We start from the raw sequence: 24,364 nt of genomic DNA on the forward strand, positions 1-24,364 counted from the left end.
TTGAGGAAGGAAGGCCCTGGCCTAAAGTAGTCCTCAGATCTAGCTCATAATAAACTCACCCCAATTTTCATTTATAGATTGGTTATGGATTATTTTCCTCTACAGTTTCCATCCTCTAGCCTCTTTGCCTGGATGGATAACAGTTTCCAACTGTTGCTAGTCTTTGGGTGATTCATCACCCCTTTTTGGTTAACTTACCCCATGCCCACACTTCTGCAAATAGTCCCTTCATTAAACTATCTTCAAAAAAACCATCCATCTGCTACTACCAGGACTCTCACTGATACAAACATCACTATATACCAATCACTACACTATGCACAGGAGACAGAGCATAACAAGGCAAAAGTCTATATCAAATGAATCCTATGCAGGACCTTGAATATGGTTGGCCACCAGTATTTATACTAATTTCCCAAAGATCATATTTTTATCCTTATTACAAAATTCATTACACTAAATTATAGTTAGATGTGTTCTATCTCCTTTAGCTTTTCTAGATATCAAGAGCCTTTTAAAAATCTGATGAAATCTATGGATCATCGCCCCAGAAAACCACAAATATATATATACACTACTAATTTTTTGTATATAATTTGAGGGGATCCATGGGTTTCCCTAAAGCCCTTAAGTTCACAAACCCAACATAAGAAACTCTATAAAAAAAAAAAATAAGCAAGCCCACTAAAGTCCAGAAGGGTGTATCATTCACCTTTGAGTTCTTAGAGTACATCAGATGTACCATATATATCTCATTTTTCATTCATTCAATAAGAAAACTACTTTTGAGGTTAGAATTATCTATATTTCTTTTTTTTTTTTTTGAAGATTGGCACCTGGGCTAACAACGGTTGCCAATCTTCCTTTTTTTTTTTTTCCGCTTTATTTCCCAAACCCACCCCCCGGTACATAGTTGTACATCTTAGTTGCAGGTCCTTCTAGTTGTGGGATGTGGGATGCCGCCTCAACGTGGCCTAATGAGCGGTGCCATGTCCGCGCCCAGGATCCGAACCCTGGGCCGCCGCAGCGGAGCGCACGAACTTAACCACTCGGCCACGGAGCCGGCCCCTATATTTCTAAAAACTAAATTTATAAAAAGATAAACACAAAAGACCTTGCAACCTTTAAAAACAACAAAAACAAACCCAAATTAGGTAGATCACTGAAGTAAATAAGGATGTTCAATAAATGACCAAAAACTGTGTAATCAAATCTTACTTACCCATGCTGAAAAGTATAGCACAGCGAACCAAAAACCCTTTTCTCTATTGGAATTAAAATTCCTTATTGGAAAGGGGTTGCATCTGATTTACCTCTTTAACTGCAGTTTTTAATGAGCTTGATATTAAAATAGTTTATACTTTTTGAGCATAAACAATTAAAAACAAACAAAAATACTATTTGGAAGCTGAACTCAAACTTTTTTTAAAAATTACGTATCCCATACAACCAGATTTAGTACTCTGAAGTAAGAGTAAACATTCTCATAAAGTTTTCTGTGGAAATACGAAGACTGGTAGATAGAAGTGATTAAATTAAAACTTTAACTGGTCCAGAACAAGAATACGATCTGTTTCCTAGAAAAAAAAAAAATCTATTTACTACCTAACATTTTTTCATTCACTAAAGTCACCGGGATTTTTTTCAGACACAAATTTAGAGAGCGCTAAAACAAGTTCCCCTAACCTTTCACATATGTGAATACCCAAAACAGGGAAAGGACACTATCTTACTGCAAATGCTACAGAAGACAGGAAGCACAAGGAGAGTCAAACTGAAATCTGGGCTAGTCGTTCACATGGAACTCTTGACTATACCTTTACTTGACCTTAATTTTTAAAAGTAAAATAACATCTAAAACATACTGGGACTTCTAAATAGCCCATGGTTCATTTGCCATAACTGTAAATATCAGAGAACTCCATCAACATCTTCTCTATTTTACTACTGTTAAAAAAATTTCACATAGGCTTTATCACTATGCTATTTCACATTTATTTAAACTGTAGTATTGAATCCTCAGGCTAACAGGATCTATTTTGTTTCTTTTATATATGCAACAAGGTATTTGATCCAGTGGCAAGCACAAAGATATACTTCAATTTTTATTTTGAATTTTTTTAAACAATGATGCTTTAAAACTAAATTGCCAGTAACGGAACAACAAAAGTGACATTGAAAAGACAATTTAAAAGCAAAATAGTGAATCCAGCATAGTGTTAGCACTAAAAGTACAATCATTTTCTACATTAAATGTCTGAAATTGCTCAAGCGACTAGAATGACATCATGGTACACCTGTGATTTTATAGAAACTAGAGAAATGTTGCAATTTTTTTGTCTTAGGAAAATTAGAACGTGTGCTGAAAATAAAGGAAATCAGGCAGTGTACTTTGAAAAGAAAGGTATGCATATACCTGTCCTCTGGCCTAAGCTAAAACTGCCATAGATGTCATACATATGTAGGAGATAGTAAATGGTAAATGTGGATGCCACACAGGCTTTTCTTTTCCCCCCAATATTCACAAGGCTGCCTTGGGCAAGTTTTAGTTTTAAAACATCTTCTTTGACGATTCAGAAGTACAAGGGTTAGAAAAGTAGGCAACATTTTCTAGGTCTACAGAAGATCTAAGTAAATTCTTGGAGACATATAGATAAATCGATCTATGGATCAATCCATCTGTTTATCTACCTATACACATATTTTTTTTTGCTGTACAAATTAGTCTAGTGCATACTTAGAACAAGCTGATCTTTCCATAATTACGTGCACATACATACTAAAAACTAAATCAGTTAACAAATCAGTTAAAAATTCTACCAACAAATTCTTTTACAGTTAGTCCAGACTAGTGTTTGGGAAGACTGGGTCATATAAGGAAAACAGAAAACATTCTATTTACATCAAATTTGGAAATTCAGCTTTTAACAATTCCATCATGGTCACCATTGAAAAAGATGATATGTGTGCACAAAATCAATTTATGTGATATTGATCAATGATATTTGTTTTAAAAGTTCATGAAAATTTTAGATTATATTTGTTACAAATGCCAAAAAACACAGTTCTCACTGCTTTGCTGTTGACCAAACACAAAGTATGAATATTTTAGATTTTAAAATTTCCAGGTATTAGCACAATAGCACTGCAGAAATTGAGAAGCGGCAAATTCTCAATGAAATCATTGGTTGGTTTCAAAATGGTGGCACAACTGCCAGAGAGAATCCTTTTCCTAGACTGCTAAGTTGGGCTGAAGAAAAGTCTTATGTCCACACTAAATAGTATCACTACAAAATTATTCTGTTGTCTGCCGGACCTTCAATTCTGATCAGCGTCATCATCTTCCTCATCATTAATTGGTATCCTTCCCCAGTCCTCTTTGCCCTAACTATTCTAAACCTTTACTTTTTTCATAAGCCTTCACAGTTCTCATCCATGCAGCAAGCATGAACTGTCTCAATCTTCTACCCTTTCAACCATGCATGTATAGGGGGAGGTGGTGTTATGGAAAATTCATGGGCTTCAAAGTTAATCAGGCCTGGGCTCCAATTACAACTCAATATTTACCAGTTGTTACCCTAAGCTGATCTCTCTGGGCCCATTTTCTCATCTATAAAACGGGAATGTGAATACCTATGTCACAGAATGCTCAAAACGATTTATGAGGAAGGTTATGAAAAATAACCAGTACACTATATAAACATGGCAGATACTCTATGTTAGTCCTTTCTTCACCCTCAGATCTTTACTCTTACTCCTTTCTGTTCTTCTCTGCTCAGTCCTGCTGGAAAATTCCTACTTATTCTAAACAAATAGCTTCAAGGTCATCATCTCTCAGTGAAACTTTCCCATCACCTCCTCACCCTAGCAAAACTCTCCAGTGCCTCCACAGTACTTAGCAGATCTCTCTCTTATAATACATAGCACATTATTTAATAATGGTTTACCTGTCTATTTCAAATCCCTTCTAAAATCTGAGCTTCTGCAGGTAGGCATTGTGTTTATTTCTTTGGATTTCCAAAATAAGTACTGGCACACAGTGTGTTTTCAATAAGTTTGTATAATGGGATGATCTTATCTTAAGACACTTCCCCATCATTCAGATGCTTCTTACAGCTTGTATTATTTGTGTACTGTATTGGTGTCTGCTAGTGCCTGGAATTATGTTTTGAATTGGGAAAATATAATGGACAATGACAGTCAAACTTAATTAAGAAACTAACATGTAATCATGCCTCGAAATACCTGGACCAGGTAAATATATTCAAAAGTCTCACATAAGACAAAGAAAATGAAGTTAAGGGCCTTGTGTTGGGTAAATTTTATTATAAAAATGAAACAAATATAATCCACAGGTCCATGAAGGAATAATTAATTTGTTAAACAAACATGAAGAAAAATAAATTCCCAATAAAAGATAATTTATCAATGAGCCATTTGGAGGCTACTTCCCATCTCTGATTGGTTGACCGATTTCAATAAATACTCAGTAAGTGCCTAATATGTACCAGTCACAATTCTAACTCCTGAAGATATATCAGACAAAATCCCTGGTCTTGTGAACCTATATTTCAGCATGAGAGACAGACAATAAACAATATAAATACAGAAAATATGCAACAGACAGTGTGCTATGGAGAAAAATAAGGCAGGTAAAGAAATACGTGTGTGTTTGTATAGCAAGAGTGGCAAATTTACACGGAGTGAGCAGTGAAAGTTTCACTGCAAAGGTGACTTTTGAAAAGAAAACCAAAGTGAAGAAGCCATGCCAATATTTAAGCACAGATCACTGCGGGTAGAGTGAACAAGTTGGAAGGCCCTGAGGCAGGGTGCGTCTGGTGTGCTTGGGATTAGCCAGGAGGCTAGTGTGCACAGAGCAAAAGAAACTGAGAACGGGTAAAAAACAATAAGGAATGAAGCCAGAGAGGTAACATGGGGAGCAGATCATGTCAGACCTTAGAGTTCCGCACAAGGACTTCAGCTTTTCTCTGAGTGATATGAGACGTGATTGTTTTGAGTATAGGCCTAAGATTATCTCACTTCATTCTAAAATGATCCCTAGTTGTCATGTTGAGAATAGATATGTGAAAGGCAGTGGGATGAAGGTGAGTTAGGAGTCTATTAAAATAATCCAAGAGGGGCCAGCCCGGTGGCGTGGTAGTTAAGTTTGTGCACTCCACTTCACCAGCCTAGAGTTTGCAGGTTTGGTGCCCGGGCAGGGACGTACACACCACTCATCAAGCCATACTGAGGTAGCATCCCACATACAAAATAGAGGATTGGCACAGATGTTAATTCAGGGGCAATCTTACTCAAGCAAAAAGAGGAAGACTGGCAATAGATGGTAGCTTGGAGCCAATCTTCCTCACCAAAAAGAAAAAAAAAAGGAATAGAAGAGATTAAAAAGCCCAGAATATTAAAAATAATAATAATCCAAGAGAGAGATAATGGTAGCTTGGACCAAAGTGATTAATGATAGAGATAGGAAAAGTGGTCAGATTCTGGGTATATCCTGAAGATAAGGCCAAGAAGATTTGTTGAGAGATTGGATGTGAGGTATGAGAGAAAGAGAAGCATTGGTGTTCACTGATTAAGGGTGGATAAAGAAAATATGGTGTGTCACAATGGAATATTACTCAGCCATAAAAAAGAAGGAAATTCTAGCACTTGCAACAACATGGATGATCCCGGAGGACATTATGCTAAGTGAAACAAAGCAGACACAGAAAGACAAATGCTATATAATCTTACTCATATGCAGACTCTAAAAAAGTTGAACTCATAGAAGCAGAGAGTAGAACAGTGGTTGCCAGGGGTTGGGAGTAGGGGAAATGCAGTGATGTTGGTCAAACTTTCAATTATAAGATGAATAGGTTTTATACTTGAAATTTGCCAAGAGAGAAGATCTTAAGTGATCTCACCACACACGCACTCACAAAAGGTAATGGATGTGAGGTACCAGATGTGTTAATTAGCTTCATTGTGGCAATCATTTCACAATGTATACATATATCAAATCATCACGTTGAATACACCTTAAATATAGACAATTTTTATTTGTCAGTTATACCTCAATAAAGCTGGGTGGGGAAAAAAGGATGTTAAAGTTATTGCCTTAAACAACTGGAAGAATGGAGTTGCCTTTTGCTGAGAAGGAAAGACTGTGAGAGGACTGGAGACAGAGGTGGGGATGTCATAAGCTCTCTTTTGGACTTGTTTTTCTAAAAAGATGCCACGACGAGTATGATGAATAAAGCCCAAGTAAAGCAGCATGTGAATTCACAACACCTGTTGAGGGGGAGGTCTCATCTACTAATGGAAAAGAAGGAGGAGCAGGTTGTCTTAAAAAACATTCTTTATCTAGAAGTGACTCAATTCTCAAGGGTTAATCATAAGGAAATCACTCTCTGCGGAACTCAGTGTTTTATGCTGCCTTATTATTTGGTTCAATTTCTACAAAAAAAAGATCTTTGAATTTAAACAACAGCAAGTGGAAGAGCAAAAAAAAGAGGAAACAAGAAAAACTGCTGGCAAATCAGCAGAATTTGGGAGAGGTATTACACATGTAGATCAAAAAAAGGAGGAGAGGTGAACTTATATTCAAGAAAAAGTGTCAGACACGATAAAATGACATTAGGGAGAGGATTTTTAGAATTGCCCTTCCCTAAAGTCTTCAAGCCAACATGAATTTCACAGATCTTCATATCTAAATTGGACCCGTCCACATTACTGTGCCTGGCCCTAGTCATTATCGTTCCATTGTCAATAACAAATACATTCGAACTTCTCTGAAAACACCAATTCCCGTGAAAACCTTAAATTAAGTTAAAAGGAAAGACAAAGCTAATTACATCTGTATTTGCTCCACTTTAAAGTCAATTTATTTTAAACCTCAGGCAAGCATTAATTTCTACAGCAAGACTAGAGTGTAAATAAAAAGGCAAAACAAAAACAAAGCAAAACAATAAAACACAAGCAAAAGCCAAACATCATAAAAAACCTCTCAGGCTTATACCAAATAAGTACTTCTCCACTCTCTAACATAATTAATAAAAAAATTCCCCAAACTTAAATCTTTGTTATACATAATGATTTTTTAAGAATAATCTTTTAAGTACTGTTTGCATTTATTCAGGGACCCGCTGATGAAAACAAACCTTGTCTCCACTTTCTCCTAATAACACAAGCTGCTTATTTGCTCACATTACATGTGGCTCATGAGAAAGTCCTGGCCCAATATCCACCTAGTCCTGGACACCTCGGAGAGCACTAGGAGCCCCTGGGCTCATCACAGGTTTGCAAAACCAGGGTGCACACTTGATATGAAGTTTTTAAATCCAAGCATACTGTGATGGTTCATTTTATGTGTCAACTTGGCTAGGTTAGTCAATTAAACACTAATCTAAGTGTTGCTGTCTAGGTATATTGTAGACATGACTAATATAATCAGATGACTCTGAGGAGTCTATCTCTGATAACCTAGGTGGCCCTCATCCAATCAGTTGAAAGGCCTTAAGAACAAAATTGACATTTCCTGAGGAAGTAGAAATCCTGCCTCAAGAATCTGCTCCTGTCTGTTTCCAGCCTGCAGGCCTGCTCTACAAACTTTAGACTTGCCACAAATAGAGTAAGCCAATTCTTTGAAATAGATAGACACATACACACTACTTCTGCTTCTCTGGAGAACTCTGATACAGATTTCTGCTGTGTTTCAAGCCCAGAAAATAATGCTTTTAGGCATATACCCTTTTATTCATTCATTATCCATTAACTAATTCAATATTTAAACATTTAATCTGGGTGTCTACTACAGACCAAGCACTGTACAAGGGGTAGATATATAGATCAATACGACGACCTCACAAGGGTAACAAATTGAATCAAAATCTCAAAACAAAACATATATGTCCTCCAAAACTTACTAGTTTGCTTTTATTATTTTATTTCTCCATAAATTTATCTAATTCCTTTTAGAACTTACTAGATTTTTAGCCAGAAATATTTCTTGGGATAACCCACATGGTGGTAACCCCATCCCTTTCTCATGTTACCTCATGTTATTACATCAGTGTGTAGGGGGAGTTAAGATCCACTGCTTTATACAATTACACTCAGATAAACAGTGTGCTGAGAACAACCCAGTGCACCAATTTTGCTAGAGTTAGCACATTCATTCAATCAATTTTGGAACAAGGATGCACTAACTAAAAACTCTCTTCTAAGTATACAAAATTAAAATAACATAGTAATTGTAATTTTTTTAAAATTTGAAAAAACTTTCACTTAACACTTTAACTTGAGGGGAAGATTCCATTTTTATCTCCTTATTAAGATTCAGTCAGTCAGTGCTAGTAGGGAGCAGCGCAAGTGAGAGGCTGAAAGATGATTTCAGCAGATATTTGATCAGAGGCCACCAACAAGAAACCTGTACCTACTCTTACACCTTTTCCCTGTGAGCTGGTCCCCACCCTAGATCTGGACCATAACACTTTTTCTCAAAATAAGCTCTCTGTCTTCTGAAGCTGCTGGCTCTGAGTAAGGGAGCCGAGGCATCTGTGTCATATCCCTACTACCCTCAGTGGACTATAATACATCCCTGCCCTTCTTTTTCACCACCCTTCACATAAAGAGGATATGACTGATCCCTGATCCTAACACAGAAGGGTGTCTGGTATATACAGCCTTCTCAGCTACTAAATGAGAAAGAAGAAAAATAGAACTACTCTAGACAGGCAGCAGAATCAAGTAAACTTCCAAATATGAAAGGAATCAATACCAGTAATACCCTCTACCCTATTCAAATACCCCACCTCTCCACCTCCCAGCTTATTTCTCTGTTATCCCAGACCATGACTTCATAACGTGTCTCCCTACTAAAGTGTGAGTCTTTAGAAAGCAGGAAGTAGGCTTTATTCACCTTTGTCTTCCCAGAATATAGAATGAGCTACATAAAAGTGAGCAGTTAATTGACTGAATGGATGGATGTGTGGATAGATGGTTAGATAGACAGCTGGCCAGTTGGCTCAGTATTCTGCTTCTGGGTAACAGATGGCTTCTGAGAAAAGTTCAGATAGGGTCCTTAGGCCAAGGAGGAAAAGGGGAGGGAGGGTACAAGGAGAGAACAAAGGTTAGAAGCTGGGGAACCTGGACTCTGGTTCAGATTCTGCCCTTAGCTCACTGTGACCTCAGGTCACTGCAATTGAATGTACGTGTATGTTGAAGGGGAGGCATCACCTATGTTAATATCCACAGAATATATTAAATACAGATTAGACCAGATAACTTGTAAAATGTAAGGTCAACTTCTATCTATTTAACAATATGGAATTACCTCAAGGTAATAACCCTAAGCAGAGAGGCCAAAAAAGGATAAGATTTTCAAAGCCAAATTCTAATCAGAAAATTAAACGAGTGATACTGAAAAATGACTTCAGTGTTTGGAAAATATTTGTTAGGAAGTAAGACCCAAGGCAGGCTCTGCATCCTTGCTTTGTGGCTCTTGATGCTAGACATGTCAAGCCTATCAGAGAAACTTCTGAGACCTGTTCTTTGGTCTGAAGCTTCAGATATATCTGCTCTCAAAGCTTGGTCTTCTGGGCACTTCAAGGTTCACTTAGGTCTAGGAGCTAGTTTCTCTAACTTGTTCATCACTTCTATTTAATTCATTGGCCCTAAATTTATCTCTTTCAAGTTTAAGTAGTATCCTTAATTCTGTCTTCTAAAATTTGGAGGAAAAGGACTTTTTTATCCAACAAAATCCTTTATCATTTACTGACTTCCATTAAGTTATTTTTGTCCAATGTTCCTGAATTAAGAGTTCTAAACTATTTTAGCCTATCTTCAAATGAGCCTTCCCTTCCCCCTGCCCCCAACCCCTACACACACAAGCACAAACTTCTCCCATCAATACATTTATTTGTTGTCTCTTTCTGGAAAGTTTCCATTTCTATTTGACCCTTTTGAAAGGTAGAAGCAGAAGTACACACAGATTTGTAGGTATAGAGATACTATACTTTTAATAAAAAAGATATGCTTCTGTTTTATTTTCAATAGCTTCCACAGGATATGCGATGTTTTGTTGTCATTTGTGACTACAATACATTAAGTCAATGTCACAGAACCATAGTTAAAAGAAATGATAGAAAACAGCTAGCCAAAACCCACTCCACTTCCTCCATTTTATGGAGGAAGACACTGAGGTCCTGAAAAGTCACATGCCTTACTCAAGTTGGAGCAGTTGTTATCAGTGTCCGCACTGGGACTAGAACATAGGCAACCAAACTCCAGACCAGAGCCTACGCCTTCCACACTCTTTTAATAGATACTGAATGATAAAAATCATTCCATATCTTTCCAGTGTGAGCTCATACTCAACGAAACACCCCTATGTAATGCCCATTCACAAAGGCTTATAAAGTCTTGTACAACTTCTCACATAGTTTTTAAAATCACCTAGAGAACACACTGTCATTTAATTATCTAATGTCAAACTAGATCCTAGCTTTGGTCCCTGATGTCCTCACTACTTATAATGCTCTATTTTTTCACAAAATTTTATCTTCCCTCGCCCTCCCCCAAGAAGTTATATTTTCTAAACTCCTATATTTAATACAAAATCAACAAGTCTGTTAAGTATGGAAGTGGATAAAATCGACCAGTTTGATAGGTATGGAAGTGGGATTACTAGTATCTCTTTAAACTTTTCTTCTAGATGGGGCCATGTGGCAACTGTCATACCTCAAGTATAAAGGCCATTAGTAATGACAGGCATACATTTTAGCCAACAAGTCAAAGCTTTACAAGTTGTCAATGAACAATCTCATGAACTGATGCTGGGAGTTCAAATTCGAACAATCTGTCTTGAAGGTAATTTCATCATAGGAATCAACGGCCCTAAATATATTCAAGTCGGCAGGCTTAATAGCTACAATTAAAAAAAATTATCCTAATCATCAAAGAGGTGCACAAAAACTTATATATGAGAATATTCATCACTGCATTATTTATAATATAAAAAACTGGAGGCAATTTGAATACCCAACAAGAGAGGAATAATTAAATACATTAAGCCCTATCCAAAACATGCATCAACAATTAAATAATATATTGAGGAATGTTTACAGACCCTATGTTAGAGAGTAAAAGCAAGCTATAAAACCGAATATACAGCACAGAAAAAAAATGTAATGATATAAACCAAAAATGTTAACAGCAGTTACATATTTTTTTTTTTTAAAGATTTTATTTTTTCCTTTTTCTCCCCAAAGCTCCCCAGTACATAGTTGTATATTCTTCATTGTGGGTCCTTCTAGTTGTGGCATGTGGGACGCTGCCTCAGCGTGGTCTGACGAGCAGTGCCATGTCCACGCCCAGGACTCGAACCAACGAAACACTGGGCCGCTTGCCGCGGAGCGCGCGAACTTAACCACTCCGCCACGGGGCCAGCCCCAGCAGTTACATATTTTTAGTAACTACCTTTTATCATTAAAACAAAGTCTTAGGATTACAGACTTTGGAATCAAAGAAACACAGACTGAATTTTGGCTCTCTACATACAGCAACATGGCCTTAGCCAAGTTACTTAACCTTTATTACTAGTGTTTCCTCATCTGCAACATGAGGATAATAATTATACCTCCTTCCTTGGGTTGGTATGAAGTTTTATAAATTAAAACATACATATATATCACCTAGTATTTTACAGGTGATAAGCATTCACTAAGTGATATTTATTACAATTACTATACGATATTATTATACAATTGTTCCTTTTAAAATTAGGGAAAAAAATAAAGGCTATTAAAAAAGAAAAATCTTCGGAAGATCCCACTTGGTCAGAAGAGTTTAATAACTTTTAAGTCAGAAAACCCTCTGACGTGTCTACTTTATTTTTTTTTAAATTCTTTATTGAAGTAATACTGATTTATAACATTATATAAATTTCAGGTATACATCATTATATTTTGACTTCTGTGTAGAGTACATCATGTTTACCACCCAGAGTCTAGCTGCCATCTCATCACAGTATAAATGTGCCCTTTTACCCCTTTTGCCCTCCCTCCACCTCTGTATACTTTAAAATAAAACTTTAAAAACAAATTCTTCCTGGCATTCTTCAATAAAAATAAACGTACCTGATCTTCTATCTCCCTTTTTATTCTTGCACTTAATTTTGCACCCTGATCATAAAAATGATCTTGCTGCATCTCTAGCTAGCCTGCTCCCTATTGTGTACTCTTATAAGCCAAGTACCCCTGAAACTCTCTCTTTTGGCTCACCTGCAACACTTTGTAGTCTGCTTATTCTTCTCACTTGGGAAAGCACACCATTTTCTGAAAGGTACTTTTACTCTCTTACAATAGCCTATTTTACTTTAAGGCAGAAATTTCTTAGAGTGGTAATGCTTATAGCTTAAATTTCATTACACAGTATTCTTTCCTTTCTTTTTGAGTTGAGGTGAAATAAAATTCACTCTTCTTTGAAGTTTAAGAATTTTTTAGCATATCTTGAAGCACCTGAAGACTCTGAAAATTACCATAAAAACCAAGACTATACATGCTTTCTTGGAGTTGGATTTCATCAACTTCTGATATCTAAATGAAGGAGCAGCAATACGGTACAGTAAAAAAGTCAAGGACTTTTGGAGTCAAAATTGGTTTCACATCCTAGTCCTGCCACTTACTAGCTACATGACCTTGAGACAGTTAATTAACTTCTTCTAGCCTCAGTTTTCTCATACGTAAAATGGTGAAAAGTACTATCTAACTTCACAGAGTTACTATGAGAAATGGGAAAATATAACCAGTGGCTGGTTATACACGGCAGACATTCACTAAATGTTAGTTTACTTCCTCCTTAACTATTTGCTTGCATATCATGAACTGAATACATTCATGCATATCATTTATTTTTCTTATTTTTATATATTCAATGAATAAAAATAGAAAATATTTCTAATATTATGGGGGCAGGAGAAAGTATGAAATTTTTCACTTTATAGAGGATGCTATATTTGAAAAGATTGGGAAGCATTGCTTTAGGGCAAAAAAAAAAAATCAGAAACGACAAAGGTTATTAAAAAAGAAAAATCTTGGGAAGATCCCACCTGGTCACACTTGTACTGGCCAAAAGTGATTGTATACTACAAGTGCCTAAAACAATCCCCTACAAAAATCTCACAGTCAAAAAACCTCATCATACCGATAAAATATAGACAATAACCTTAGTGTTAGATCCACTGACACTTAAAAATGACAATCAATGAATCAACAATTCTAAACTGCATGATATTTCAACTGTTTCTAAATAGCAGAATATCATAAGTTTTCTAGAATGGAAGGAATGATCGAAATGGGTTACCCCAAATCAGTTAAAGAGAATATACAAATTAGGGATCGATTCATGGCACTTATTAAAACTTCTACTTAAAATTCCTTACAAAAACCATATAATACATTTAGAAATATTCTAAGTATTACATCGTAATAAAGTCCCTGATGAATAAAAGTTTAACATCATTGCAGCTAGGCTGTATTTGGGTGGGGGTGGGGGAGTGAGTGCTGTTTACAGTACTATTCTGTAATTGGTTTCCACCATTAGTTTAGTTATCTTCCCTTTATTTCGACATTACTGTTATACAAAACTATTTTTTCAGTTGTTATGGTAATGGTTGTTAAATTCTAAGGATTGCAAAAGGAAGTGAAAAACACTCTCTGGAAGACCTAATTTAATCATTTAGAGGAATATGTAATAATATTTTACCTTGTACCTGGAGAGAGGTTCTTCTGTTCACTAACCCATACTAAGACTCTGTAACAAACTTGAAATGTAATGATAAATATAGAAAGATTGCCGAGTCTCTCTCTCTTCTTCCTTTCACAATCCCCTCGCACCCTCCATTAGCGGTCCCTAATGCCAGACATTGAAAAACAAAAATAAAGCCAAAACCAACCAAACAAAAAAGAGCTCCGCTGAAGCAGCAGGAGAAATTCCACTTTTGGTGGACTTAAAGAGCAGCCACTTACTCCAAGACAAGGAAATCTTTTACTCTCCCACCTCACCAGCTGTAAGGGGGAAGATAAGGAAACTGGGGAAGAGGTGGGGAAGAGGAGAAAAATGAGACTATTAGGATCCAGAGTTGTGACCCAAGATGACGTCTCCCATGAGATAAAATGTTAAATACACAAGGCTTCCTAGAGAAATGGCTGATTCTAGGACTGGGGCAAGAAACAGACAAAATGAGCCAAGAGCACCTTGCAGTACCAAAGAAAGGAAATGCTCAAAAAAAACCCACAATAATAAGGGTATGTCAAAGGTACAGAGAAGCCACTGGGAAGAGATCCCAACGGCCAAAGCTAGAACAATTTGAGCAACCAGATAAATACTACTAGTAGTGGATAATAACCCAAAGCATAAAGTAAATATCCACAAATCTAGACTAGTATAAATAAATGACTGAGTAAATAAATGAGGGAGAAGAGACAAATCTCTCACACAGAAGAATTCCAAATAATTTTACAGACTACCTCACCCTCAAGGAGGCGAAGCATAACTCCCCACTCCTTAAATGTGCACTACACAGAGTAACCTCCTTTCAGAAAGTACAGCAGGAAAGGGGAAAAAAAGAGTAACTTTAGAGTGGAGAAGCCAGACTAATTAATACTACTTCATCAGACTGGAACAAGTTCAACATAAATAGTGATAAATCATGTCTATAGTATGTACCCTTCATATGATGCAATGGAAATGGCACTTTACCTCTCTGGTCTTCCTCCCCAAAACCTATCACTCTTCCAATCACAGGAAAAACAGACAAATTCCAGTAGAGGGGCATTCTACAAAATACCTGACCAGTATTCCTCATATCTGTCAGGGTCATCAAAAACAAGGCTAGGCTGAGAAACTGTCATGGGCAAGAGGAACGAAAAGAGACATAAAAACTAAATATAATGTGGTATCCTGGAACATTAAAAAGATCTTAGGTAAAAACTAAGAGAATCTGAATAAAATATGGACTTTGGTTAAGAATGTATCAATATTTGTTCATTAATTGTAACAGATGTACCATACTAACACAAGATGTTAATAGGGGATACTGAGTGTGGGGTATATGGGTACTCCGTATTAGCTTCTTACTTTTTCTGTAAATCTGAAACTGTTGTAAAAAAAAAAGTCTATTTAAAAGGGAAAAAAATGTTACACATCTTGATTAGATTTTCATAAGAGCTAAGAACTCTTATTTAATCCCTAATAGCATTGAAATAATATTCAGAGAGCATAGGACAGTGAAAATGGAGCTCCATGAAACAACTCTTTCCCCTACACTGTGGGTTAAATCGACTTCTGTGGGCTAAAGGAATATTCACCATTTACAAAATAGGGTTTTGGAACGCTGCTTTTAGGAGACTGTGCTTTCAAATTTCCTAACATCTGTGGAATTAAATCACCTTACAGCTGAAAATAGATAGAGTGAGAGTGTTGGTCCCAGACCTGTCTGTACTCACTGATCCATTCCCTGGCTTTTCCCTACTCTGCTCTGTTGGAAGGAGAGCTAAGTCCTGAAGCCTCCAGTGTCATCTGGCTCCAGCTGACTCCAACCAATGGAACACAATGTTGGGAGACGGGAGGGTAGAAAAAAGGGAGAGAGTAGGGTACTTCTCCCCCTTCCTCTCTGCCTTGAGCAGCAGCTCCAGCAGCAACAGTGTCTCGGTGGCTCCAGCTCCCTCTGCACAGACCCCCTTGGTTCAGTTAACGAGGGGTGGTTTTAAAAACACCAACTCTTCCCTTTGGCCCTCCAGCTCTGGGACTGTTAGCAGTTTCTTGCTGTTCTCAACCTCTGAACTGCCTCACAATCCTGTTTGGCTTCTCAACAACTTCAGTACCTATAAAACCAATTCTCTGCATTACATTTCCTTTGTTTTATGTAATTTAAGTTATGTCTGTTTTCCTGGTTAGCCCTTGAGTGACACAGATAGAAAGGCTGAAGGGGAAAGATGGATAAAGACAGAATAAATTCTGAGTAAAAGCAGAGTATCTTAGGGGTTCATCCATGCATCAACTGTGTGACCTTGACCAAATTATTTCATTGCTTTAAGCCTCAATTTATTCACCAATAAATTGGGGATTATAATAGTATATAGACCTTACAGGCTTATTATGGACTAAATGAGTTCGTGCATTTAAAGCATTAGCCTAACACCAAGCACAAAACATTTTAGCTACCATCACTATTATTGCTGCCATCATCTCTTCCATACTCCCAGAGTATTGCCCACCGTAACACATTCTTAACCGGTCTTGCCCTCTTCTGCTTCCACCCTTCCTAAACACTGCTCTGGGCTTAATCTTCCTAAAGCCCTCCACTGATCACACAGCTCCTACAAAACTTCAACTGCCTACAGATACGGGCCGCACTCCTTAACAGACCATTCAGGGCTACTCAGTCTTATCTCCCAACCTACTTTTTCTTTTTTTTTCCCCCCGATATAACCTATATTTTAGAAAAACTTGCTTTTCTCTCTTTCTGGCTTCTCCCGAAAAGTCAAATATTTTTCCAGTCCCTCAAGAACAAAATCCATGTTTGATTCATCTTTGTATCCACTACAGCACTTAGCCTCAGTCCCTTACATAATTCAGTGGGACTCCATAAATAAGTGTTGAATGAACGAATGAATGAATAAATAAATGACAGCATTTAATAGAGCCAGTCTTGAATTTAGTATTTAAATTTGATCCAATTTGCTTTCTAGAGTAGGAGTTGGCAAACTTACAGCCCACTAGCCAAATCTGGTCCTCCAACTGTGGTTGTAAATAAACTTTTATTGGAACACCGTCACGTCTATGTATTGTCTATGGCTGCTTTTGCTCTACAGTGGCAGAGTTCAGCAATGTGACAGAGGTCATATGGCCTGCAAAGCCTAAAATACTATGAGGCCTTTTACAAAGTAAATTTGCTGACCTGTGTCCTTGAGGGTGGCAATCCTGCCTCATTCATATCCTTCCCACACACACCTGTATATAAGCTTCCATGTATTTGATATTCAAAAAAAAAAAATCTATTAAACTGAATTGAATTAACAAACTTTAAAAACTGAGTTGGAGACTGCCTGTGGTATCGGAGGTACTAAGCAATAAAATGACTAAAACTTAAAAAAGCACATCAGAAGAAGAGTATTATGTGTACTCTGACTCCACATAACGTTTATCAGATGTTTATATTTTAGGCCTCTCTTTAACATTAAAAAAGTCAAAGAAGAGAGTCTCATTTATCTTACTCTTTCTTATTCCTTAAGGCTGTCAGTTTATCAGTCTATAAAAAACATTTCTCTAATCCTCTGTTTTTCTCCTATCCAGACGTTTCATTCACTTCTTAATTTAATCATTCAACAAAAATTTATGGAGCAGGAACCATGAGCCTGGTACTATTTTGGGAGCTGAGAGGACGAGGATCCTTAAAACTTGGTCCTTGCCTATAAAGAATCCCTAATTTTAGTTTTAAAAGACGTATTTCAAAAAGGAGAAGCACCATTTAAATAATGCCAGCAAATCAACAAGTGGGCGAAGTCAGGCATCCGTTACCATCACTTAGTTTCAAACATCTACTGGGAAAAAAAACACACACACAGAAAAATTACTTTAAATGTTCCGCTACCATGAATCAAAAAAGTTTCTGAGAGGGGGCCGGCCCCGTGTCCAAGTGGTTAAGTTCACTTGCTCCGCTGCAGGCGGCCCAGTGTTTCGTTGGTTCGAATCCTGGGCGTGGACATGGCACTGCTCACCAAGCCACTCTGAGGCAGCATCCCACGTGCCACAACTAGAAGGACTCACAACGAAGAATATACAACTATGTACTGGGGGGCTTTGGGGAGAAAAAGGAAAAAAAATAAAATCTTTAAAAAAAAAATGTCTGAGAACTGGGAAAACAGCTTACTCTATCTTAACAGCTGCTACTGCTGGTAAAAAAAAAAAAAGCATTAAAATAATTTTAAAAGTCCCTAAGGCATTTTATTCTTCCAAAACAGCGCAAGTAGTAAATAACCCTCTAGATAAATATAAATTGTCTGAAAGTGTTATAAAATGCTAAAACTTCTTTCTTGAGATTGCAACATTTAGGTTCAAGGTAGACAACAGTCGTACCAGAAGGGAAATTAAGAAGGAAAAAAACCATTCTGTCTCAAAAAGGTAGTTGCGATGGAGGAAGGAAAGATGGAGACTATTCACTTACTCAAGAACATTTATTTAGCATACACCATACAAATATATAAACTTTTTTTTAGCATACACCAGGCCTTGTGCTAAATTCTGGGGAAAGACTAGTGAGCAAGAGACACAGATTCACGTTCTCCCGTAGGGGCTAACATAAAGGAGAAACCCTACGGAAAAACATGGGTATCAATATGTTAGAACCAACACCCAGGGTTATTTATTAAGTCACTCAACAGTAATACAAGTTAACAGCTGTTCATTTAACAAACAATTAAATGACTACCAAGTGTCAATTATAATGCCAGTAACAGAGGCATATAAAGTTCTTGCCCTGAACTCTTCACAACCTAAGTGCTTACACAAATATAAAGAATCTTGATACATTGTAAGAAACACTTCAATAAAAAACTGCATGACTTTCTAAGAAAGTACACGGGGTGAAACAACTTTATTTTACTAAGGAAAGGAAACTCAGGTCAGGCAAAGCTTGACATCAGTAAGCTGGGTCTGAAAAAATGAATAGTTTGCCAAAGAATTCCAGACAGAGGAGCAAAGTGCAGGAAGCAGAGTCAGAGTCACAGGGCAGTGCAGCGCAGCGCAGCGCAGGGGATGGAAAACGGGGCTGCATGAGTCATTTGGGGGTCAGTTCATGAAGAGTCCTGTATACCATCCTAAAGAAAGTTTGGACCATGGTAAATTTATAAAAAAGGATAGCACCATAATTGAGTGTGTATAGAAAAATAACTGATAGCAGTGTGAAGTTTAAAAGGGTAAAGTACCAAAAGCAAAGAGACCTGTTTTAAAGGCTATTACAATCGGCCAGGGGCGAGATGATTAAGGCTAACGGAACAGCAGTGGGAAGGGAGAGAGGAAGAAATTACAGAGAGCAGAATAAGTGACTGATGGACTGAATGTTGGAGGTAAAAGAGAAAGTGGAGTTGATCACGGTATTATTCAAGATGGGGGAGAGAGGAGAACCAGCATGTGTGGGGAAAGGATACAATGAGTGTCACTTCAGATAAACCGAATTTTGTACTTTTCTTTGCAGGATTCATTGGCAGACAAATGGAAATTCTTACTAATGCTGTTCACCGATAGAACAGTTCTTTACATTCCTTCACATCCTAGAATAACATTTATTTTTGGAACAACTATTTTGTTTTGGAATGCTTACCACATATACCACCATTATAAACGCTGGAAATACACAAACAACAAAGTCCTTGACCACAGAGCTTACATTTCAGCCTCCTCTTATGGTCTAAAGAACAGTGAGGGGAGCCAGCACAGGGGTGTAGTGGTTAAGTTCGTGTGCTCCACCTCAGTGGCCCAGGGTTCACGGGTTTGGATCCCCAGCATGGACCTAGCACCATTCCTCAAGCCATGCTGTGGCAGCATCCCACACAAAATAAAGGAAGATGGCACAGAAGTTAGCTCAGTGACAATCTTCCTCAAGCAAAGAAAGAGGAAGATTAGCAACAGATGTTAGCTCAGGGCCAATCTTCCTCAAAAAAGGAAAAAAAAGAAGTAGTAGAAGAAGAAGAACAGTGAGGAAAGAATCAAAGTTAAAGCCAAAAATATGGATATACAATATGTGACCCATGTGTTTCTTCAAAGGGATGCTTCAAGGTAAACATTTTAAATCAAACTGCAATTCAAAAAACAGTAGAAATGGTCTCTTTTGTTTTTGGTAACGAGTAAGTATTTGATAATTTACATGTTTGATAGGTTTTTGTTTTCACGTGTCACGTTTGCTTATACCAAACCATCCATGTGGCTAATTTTCCTACATGTTACATTATCCTAACAACACTAGGAGTTACACTTTCCAGGAAAATACTGGAAACTAAAAGGCTACCACTTCATACAAATCGAGTTTTGCTTATATTGCTTTAAAAATTGATAATATTCTTTTCTTAACTTTAAAGTTTCTTTTCTACTTTTCACTGAGAACCAGCTGTACTACAGCAAAGTTTGACCATGACCTCTGATTATTCAACAATTAATTGTAAGACACTATTTTATTCAAAGTACTACTCAGTTATTTTTACTTATGTTATCTTTTTCATCTTCTAAATAGGCTAAAGAACATTAATTCTTAGTCCCTAAAGGGAAGCTTACCTGAGAAAAAGAGTTATTCAACATCTACAACTGCAGAAATATATTTCAAAAACTTTAAAATAAATTGCATCATTTAAAAAAAATGGCATGGAACATTTTTTCTTCAACTCCTTGACAAAGATTTTATTTTCTACTATGTTCAATAAGACTACTGCATATTTCACACATCCAGGTCATTTATTCTTTCCTAACACTTACCCTTTGTCACCTTCCCATCACTTTCAGTACTTCCAAGTTCCCCAAAGTTGTTATTATCAACTCTTATCTTCTCCCTCATCACTGGTCATTGCCTGGACCAATAATTCCCCAGAGAATCAGAACAGGCCCTTAGAGACATTTTGATATAAATTTATGAGGACCTTTTTGGTTGTCACAATAATCTGGGTAGGAGGAAGGGTATTTGGTGGATGGAGGACTATGGGTCCTAAAATGTATGAGACAACTCGAGACAACTCTGCACAACAACGAACTGTCTGCACGCCTCAAGATTTTAAAAGATTCTACTGGACATTAAGTGGGTAAAAAGCCTGTTTATGATCATCTTAGTCTAGCTCTTTATTATATACAAAACATATCATTTTTGCACTGTTTCAGTGTAGACTGAATTTTCCAGAAGTGTAACTACCATGTAAAATGAGGAAAGATTCCACTTTGTTTTGTTCAAAATTGTTCACAATTTGAGAAAAAATCAGTTTGTTGATGACAATGGTCCTTACGGTACTTAAACTGCCAATATACTACATCTGAAATCAATCTGAAATTGTAGCTGTCACATTCACAGTGATTCTCCGTACTGTTTCCATGTGCCAGCAACTGATTACTTCATATCTTCTAATGTAGTCATGCCTGAGCACTTACATATTTACATGGTAGACATGTTATTTTCTAATAAAATACTTATTTCACCTCTGTGTTTCACTTAGAGTGTGCTATTGATTTTTAAAAATTATGTTTATGAGTAGATTTCATTGCCAACAAATTTCATTTCAGAATATTACAAAAGACTTTACAAAATATTTGTTATAAATACGGTGCACCAGGCTGGACAAGTTGAGAATCACTGGCCTATATTTCAGCCCTCATGTGCCTAGACTACTAAAGATGTCATCTAACTGATATCTCGGATTCCATACACTCTCTCTTCCTAATAAAAGTCCTCCAGATGTAAAAATCACCAATACTACTTCTATCTTAAAAATACCACAGAGCTCCCAGCTGCCTTGCAAATCAGTCCATTACTGAGATTTTTACAACTCTCCATAAAGAGATTCCTTCTACCTAACCTAGTATCTTATCCAGTCTACACCACAGACTGAACACTCCATTCAGAGAGCCTTATTTCTAAGGAGTCAGCAAGTCATAGTCGAAAGAGTGTAGGATTTGGACTTCTAGGTCTGCCATTTATTAGGAGAATGATCCTGGGTAAGCAACTACCACTTTCTGAGTCTCCGTCTCATTTCTTAAGAGAGAATTTTAAAAACCTTCCTCAAAGGGTTGTGGTAAGGAATAAATCAGACACAGTAGGAGCTCAAAGAGTCTGCCACTTCAAACCTTTGTTTTGTTCACTTACTTATGCCAAGGTCCTAGGATGGTACCTGTCACCTAGCAGTGCTCAAGAAATGTCTGTTGAATGAAAGCACATCTGTTTCCTGAAACCTTCCCAGGCAAGCCCATCTGACTGTTTGCTCCAGAAATTTATTAGTTAATTAAGTAACGATAACTGAGTCTTAGCAAGGGAGTGCCTACTAGAAGGAAAGACCCAGAGTCTATGCTCTTAGGAAACTTAGAAAAATGCTGGAAAATGACATGGAATGTGGTGTGGATAAGGGATGAAACAGCTATGTTTCCAGACTTTCTCCATCTAATCCACTCTTCTCACGCACACCCTGAGAGAACTTTACAATAGCCCAACCTATCACTCCTCTGTTTACAACTCATCAAGACAGTACCCCAGGCCTCAGGATATCCCAACTCTTCCACGTGGTTTACCAGATGCTTCATATATTCTAGCCCCCATTTACCTCCAGGAACTGCACTGATCAACAAGGTAGCCACAAGCCACATGTAGCTACTGAGCACCTGAAATGTGGCTAGTCCGAATTGAGATGTCCTGCTAGTGTAAAATATACTCTGGATTTCGAAGACTTAGTACAAAAAAAAGAATGTAAAACATCTCATGAATAATTTTTACATTGATTACATGTTGAAATATTACTGTGGATGTATTGTGTTAAATAAAAACACACTGTTAAAGGTAAACCCACCTATTTTCTTTTTACTTTTATAATATGGCTACAGAAAACTTAAAAACACACATGTGGCTCGCATTACGTTTCTATTGGACAGTTCCTTTTCCCAGTTCTACATTTCAGTCTGAATAAACCACTTGAAAGTTCCAACTGGGTCCTGTTTCTCTGGCCTATGACTTTGTAGATACGACTACTGGTGCCTGAAACAAAACACTTTTTCCTCTTCGCTGAGCTAACTGCTACTCATTATTCAGATTTTAGTTTTAACCATCGCTTTCTCTAAGAAGCCCCCCTGACCTCACCCACTGCCCCCGGTAGACGACTGGCGTCCCCTCCTATGTGATAGGGGAATCCATCCTACAGCACTTATCATCCTGTATCTGCAACTGTTTTCTGGTCTCTGTCCCCTACGAGACTGGAAGCTCCTTGAGGGGGCAGAGACTCTAAACACGCCTCACCATCAACGCCTGGCACCGAGCAGAGTCTCCGCTGAACGAATGGGACACAGACGGTTATGAACGCCGAGGGCGCCAAGGTCCAAGGGGAAAGTGGGTCCAGGGGCAGGGACGAGGACGGGATCCGGGGGGCGCTAGCGGGCAGGCCCCGACGGCGGGGAGCCGGACAGGGGCGGGAGCCGCCGACAGGACTCACCAGTCCCTGGTCGATGTCCGCGTCCGGTCGCCTGGTCGAGGGCGGCGAGTACTCGGCGTAGCGCAGCCCCTCGCCGGCAGAGGCGACGCCACCACGGGCAGCCATGGCAATGCGGCAGGGGGCGACGCGCTGCGCCGCGGCCGCGCCTACGAGAAGGCCGCAGGGACAAACTAGTTAGGGCGGGTTTCTTCGCGGGCTTGGTCGACGTCGCGCCCGCTGAGCGGGTGGAGGGCGGGACCGCAGGAGATGGCGTTCTTACCCAAGCTCGGGCTACTTGTCCCATCGCTACTTGTCCCATCGAAGCAAAGGGCCAGATTTTGAGCCGAGGCCCGTTGGCCTTAGGGGGCTTTTTTGTTCTTTTCAGATTCTCGTGCCCAAAGCCAACACTGGGTGTCCTGGGGCGGTGCGTGGTGGAACCTGCCGCCTCCCCATAGTAACCAAGGGCCTGGGTTTAAGCCCTAAGGTCTAATGTTGGTCTCATGAGCTGCCAGGCCAGGAGAGACCTAAAGAGTCTGAAGGTCCCTGACCCACACCGGACCTTTCTTTCCACCCCCAACTACTGATTATACTTCTGTTTAAGGCCACGATTTTCCCATCTATGACAGCAGTACCAGAGGCAATTTGTTTACAACCCTCCATGAATGGCCATATTTAAGAAGAAGTTAAAAAAGAAGAAACTTCTAAGCAGGTAAATAAATGTCATTACCCACAAATGATTTTGTGCTGATTTGGATATAGAAAGACCCACTTTATTAATGTTTAAGTCAAGCCTTTTGGAGCAAAAGTTAACCAACAAATGAAGCCTGTATAGTGTTTTCCAACTCCTGTACCAACTTGGCAGCTCTTTTGCCCTTTATACTACCCATTGCAAAAAACTTACAAGAAGAGAATTCTTTTTTTTTTTTCCTGTTCCTGAATTAAAAGTTTTGAGGGTCTATTAACTTATTCATTTAGTTAATACTGTTAGCAAGCCCAAGAGGTTAGGGCCTGGAGGAATTTACAATCTAGTAGGGAAAATAACACTGACTCAGAGTGATAACGATACATGCCAGAACATGAGCGCATACGGTGTAAAGAGAACTGGACTAAGAGGATGGAAGAGATTTGAGTTCTAGTCTGTATTCTGTTTTCTTCTAGGC

General features: G+C 38.1%; 1 protein-coding gene across 3 annotated transcripts in view; it reads right to left on the reverse strand.

The window, feature by feature from the left end:
• The window catches only part of DNAJC15 (DnaJ heat shock protein family (Hsp40) member C15), an 85,696-nt gene extending 62,295 nt beyond the window's left edge, over positions 1–23,401 (reverse strand). The window contains exon 1 of one of the 3 annotated variants that reach the window (XM_014838857.3): positions 23,226–23,393. In XM_014838857.3, the coding sequence (XP_014694343.3) occupies positions 23,226–23,330 (105 nt within the window). In that variant the 5' untranslated portion in view covers positions 23,331–23,393. Of the gene's footprint in view, positions 1–23,225 lie in introns of all 3 variants that reach the window. The other 2 variants (XM_070480835.1, XM_070480836.1) reach the window with 2 other exon arrangements.
• Positions 23,402–24,364: the final 963 nt, after the last annotated feature.

This window comes from Equus asinus, chromosome 11 (genome assembly GCF_041296235.1).
Source record: "Equus asinus isolate D_3611 breed Donkey chromosome 11, EquAss-T2T_v2, whole genome shotgun sequence".
Lineage (NCBI taxonomy): Eukaryota > Metazoa > Chordata > Mammalia > Perissodactyla > Equidae > Equus > Equus asinus.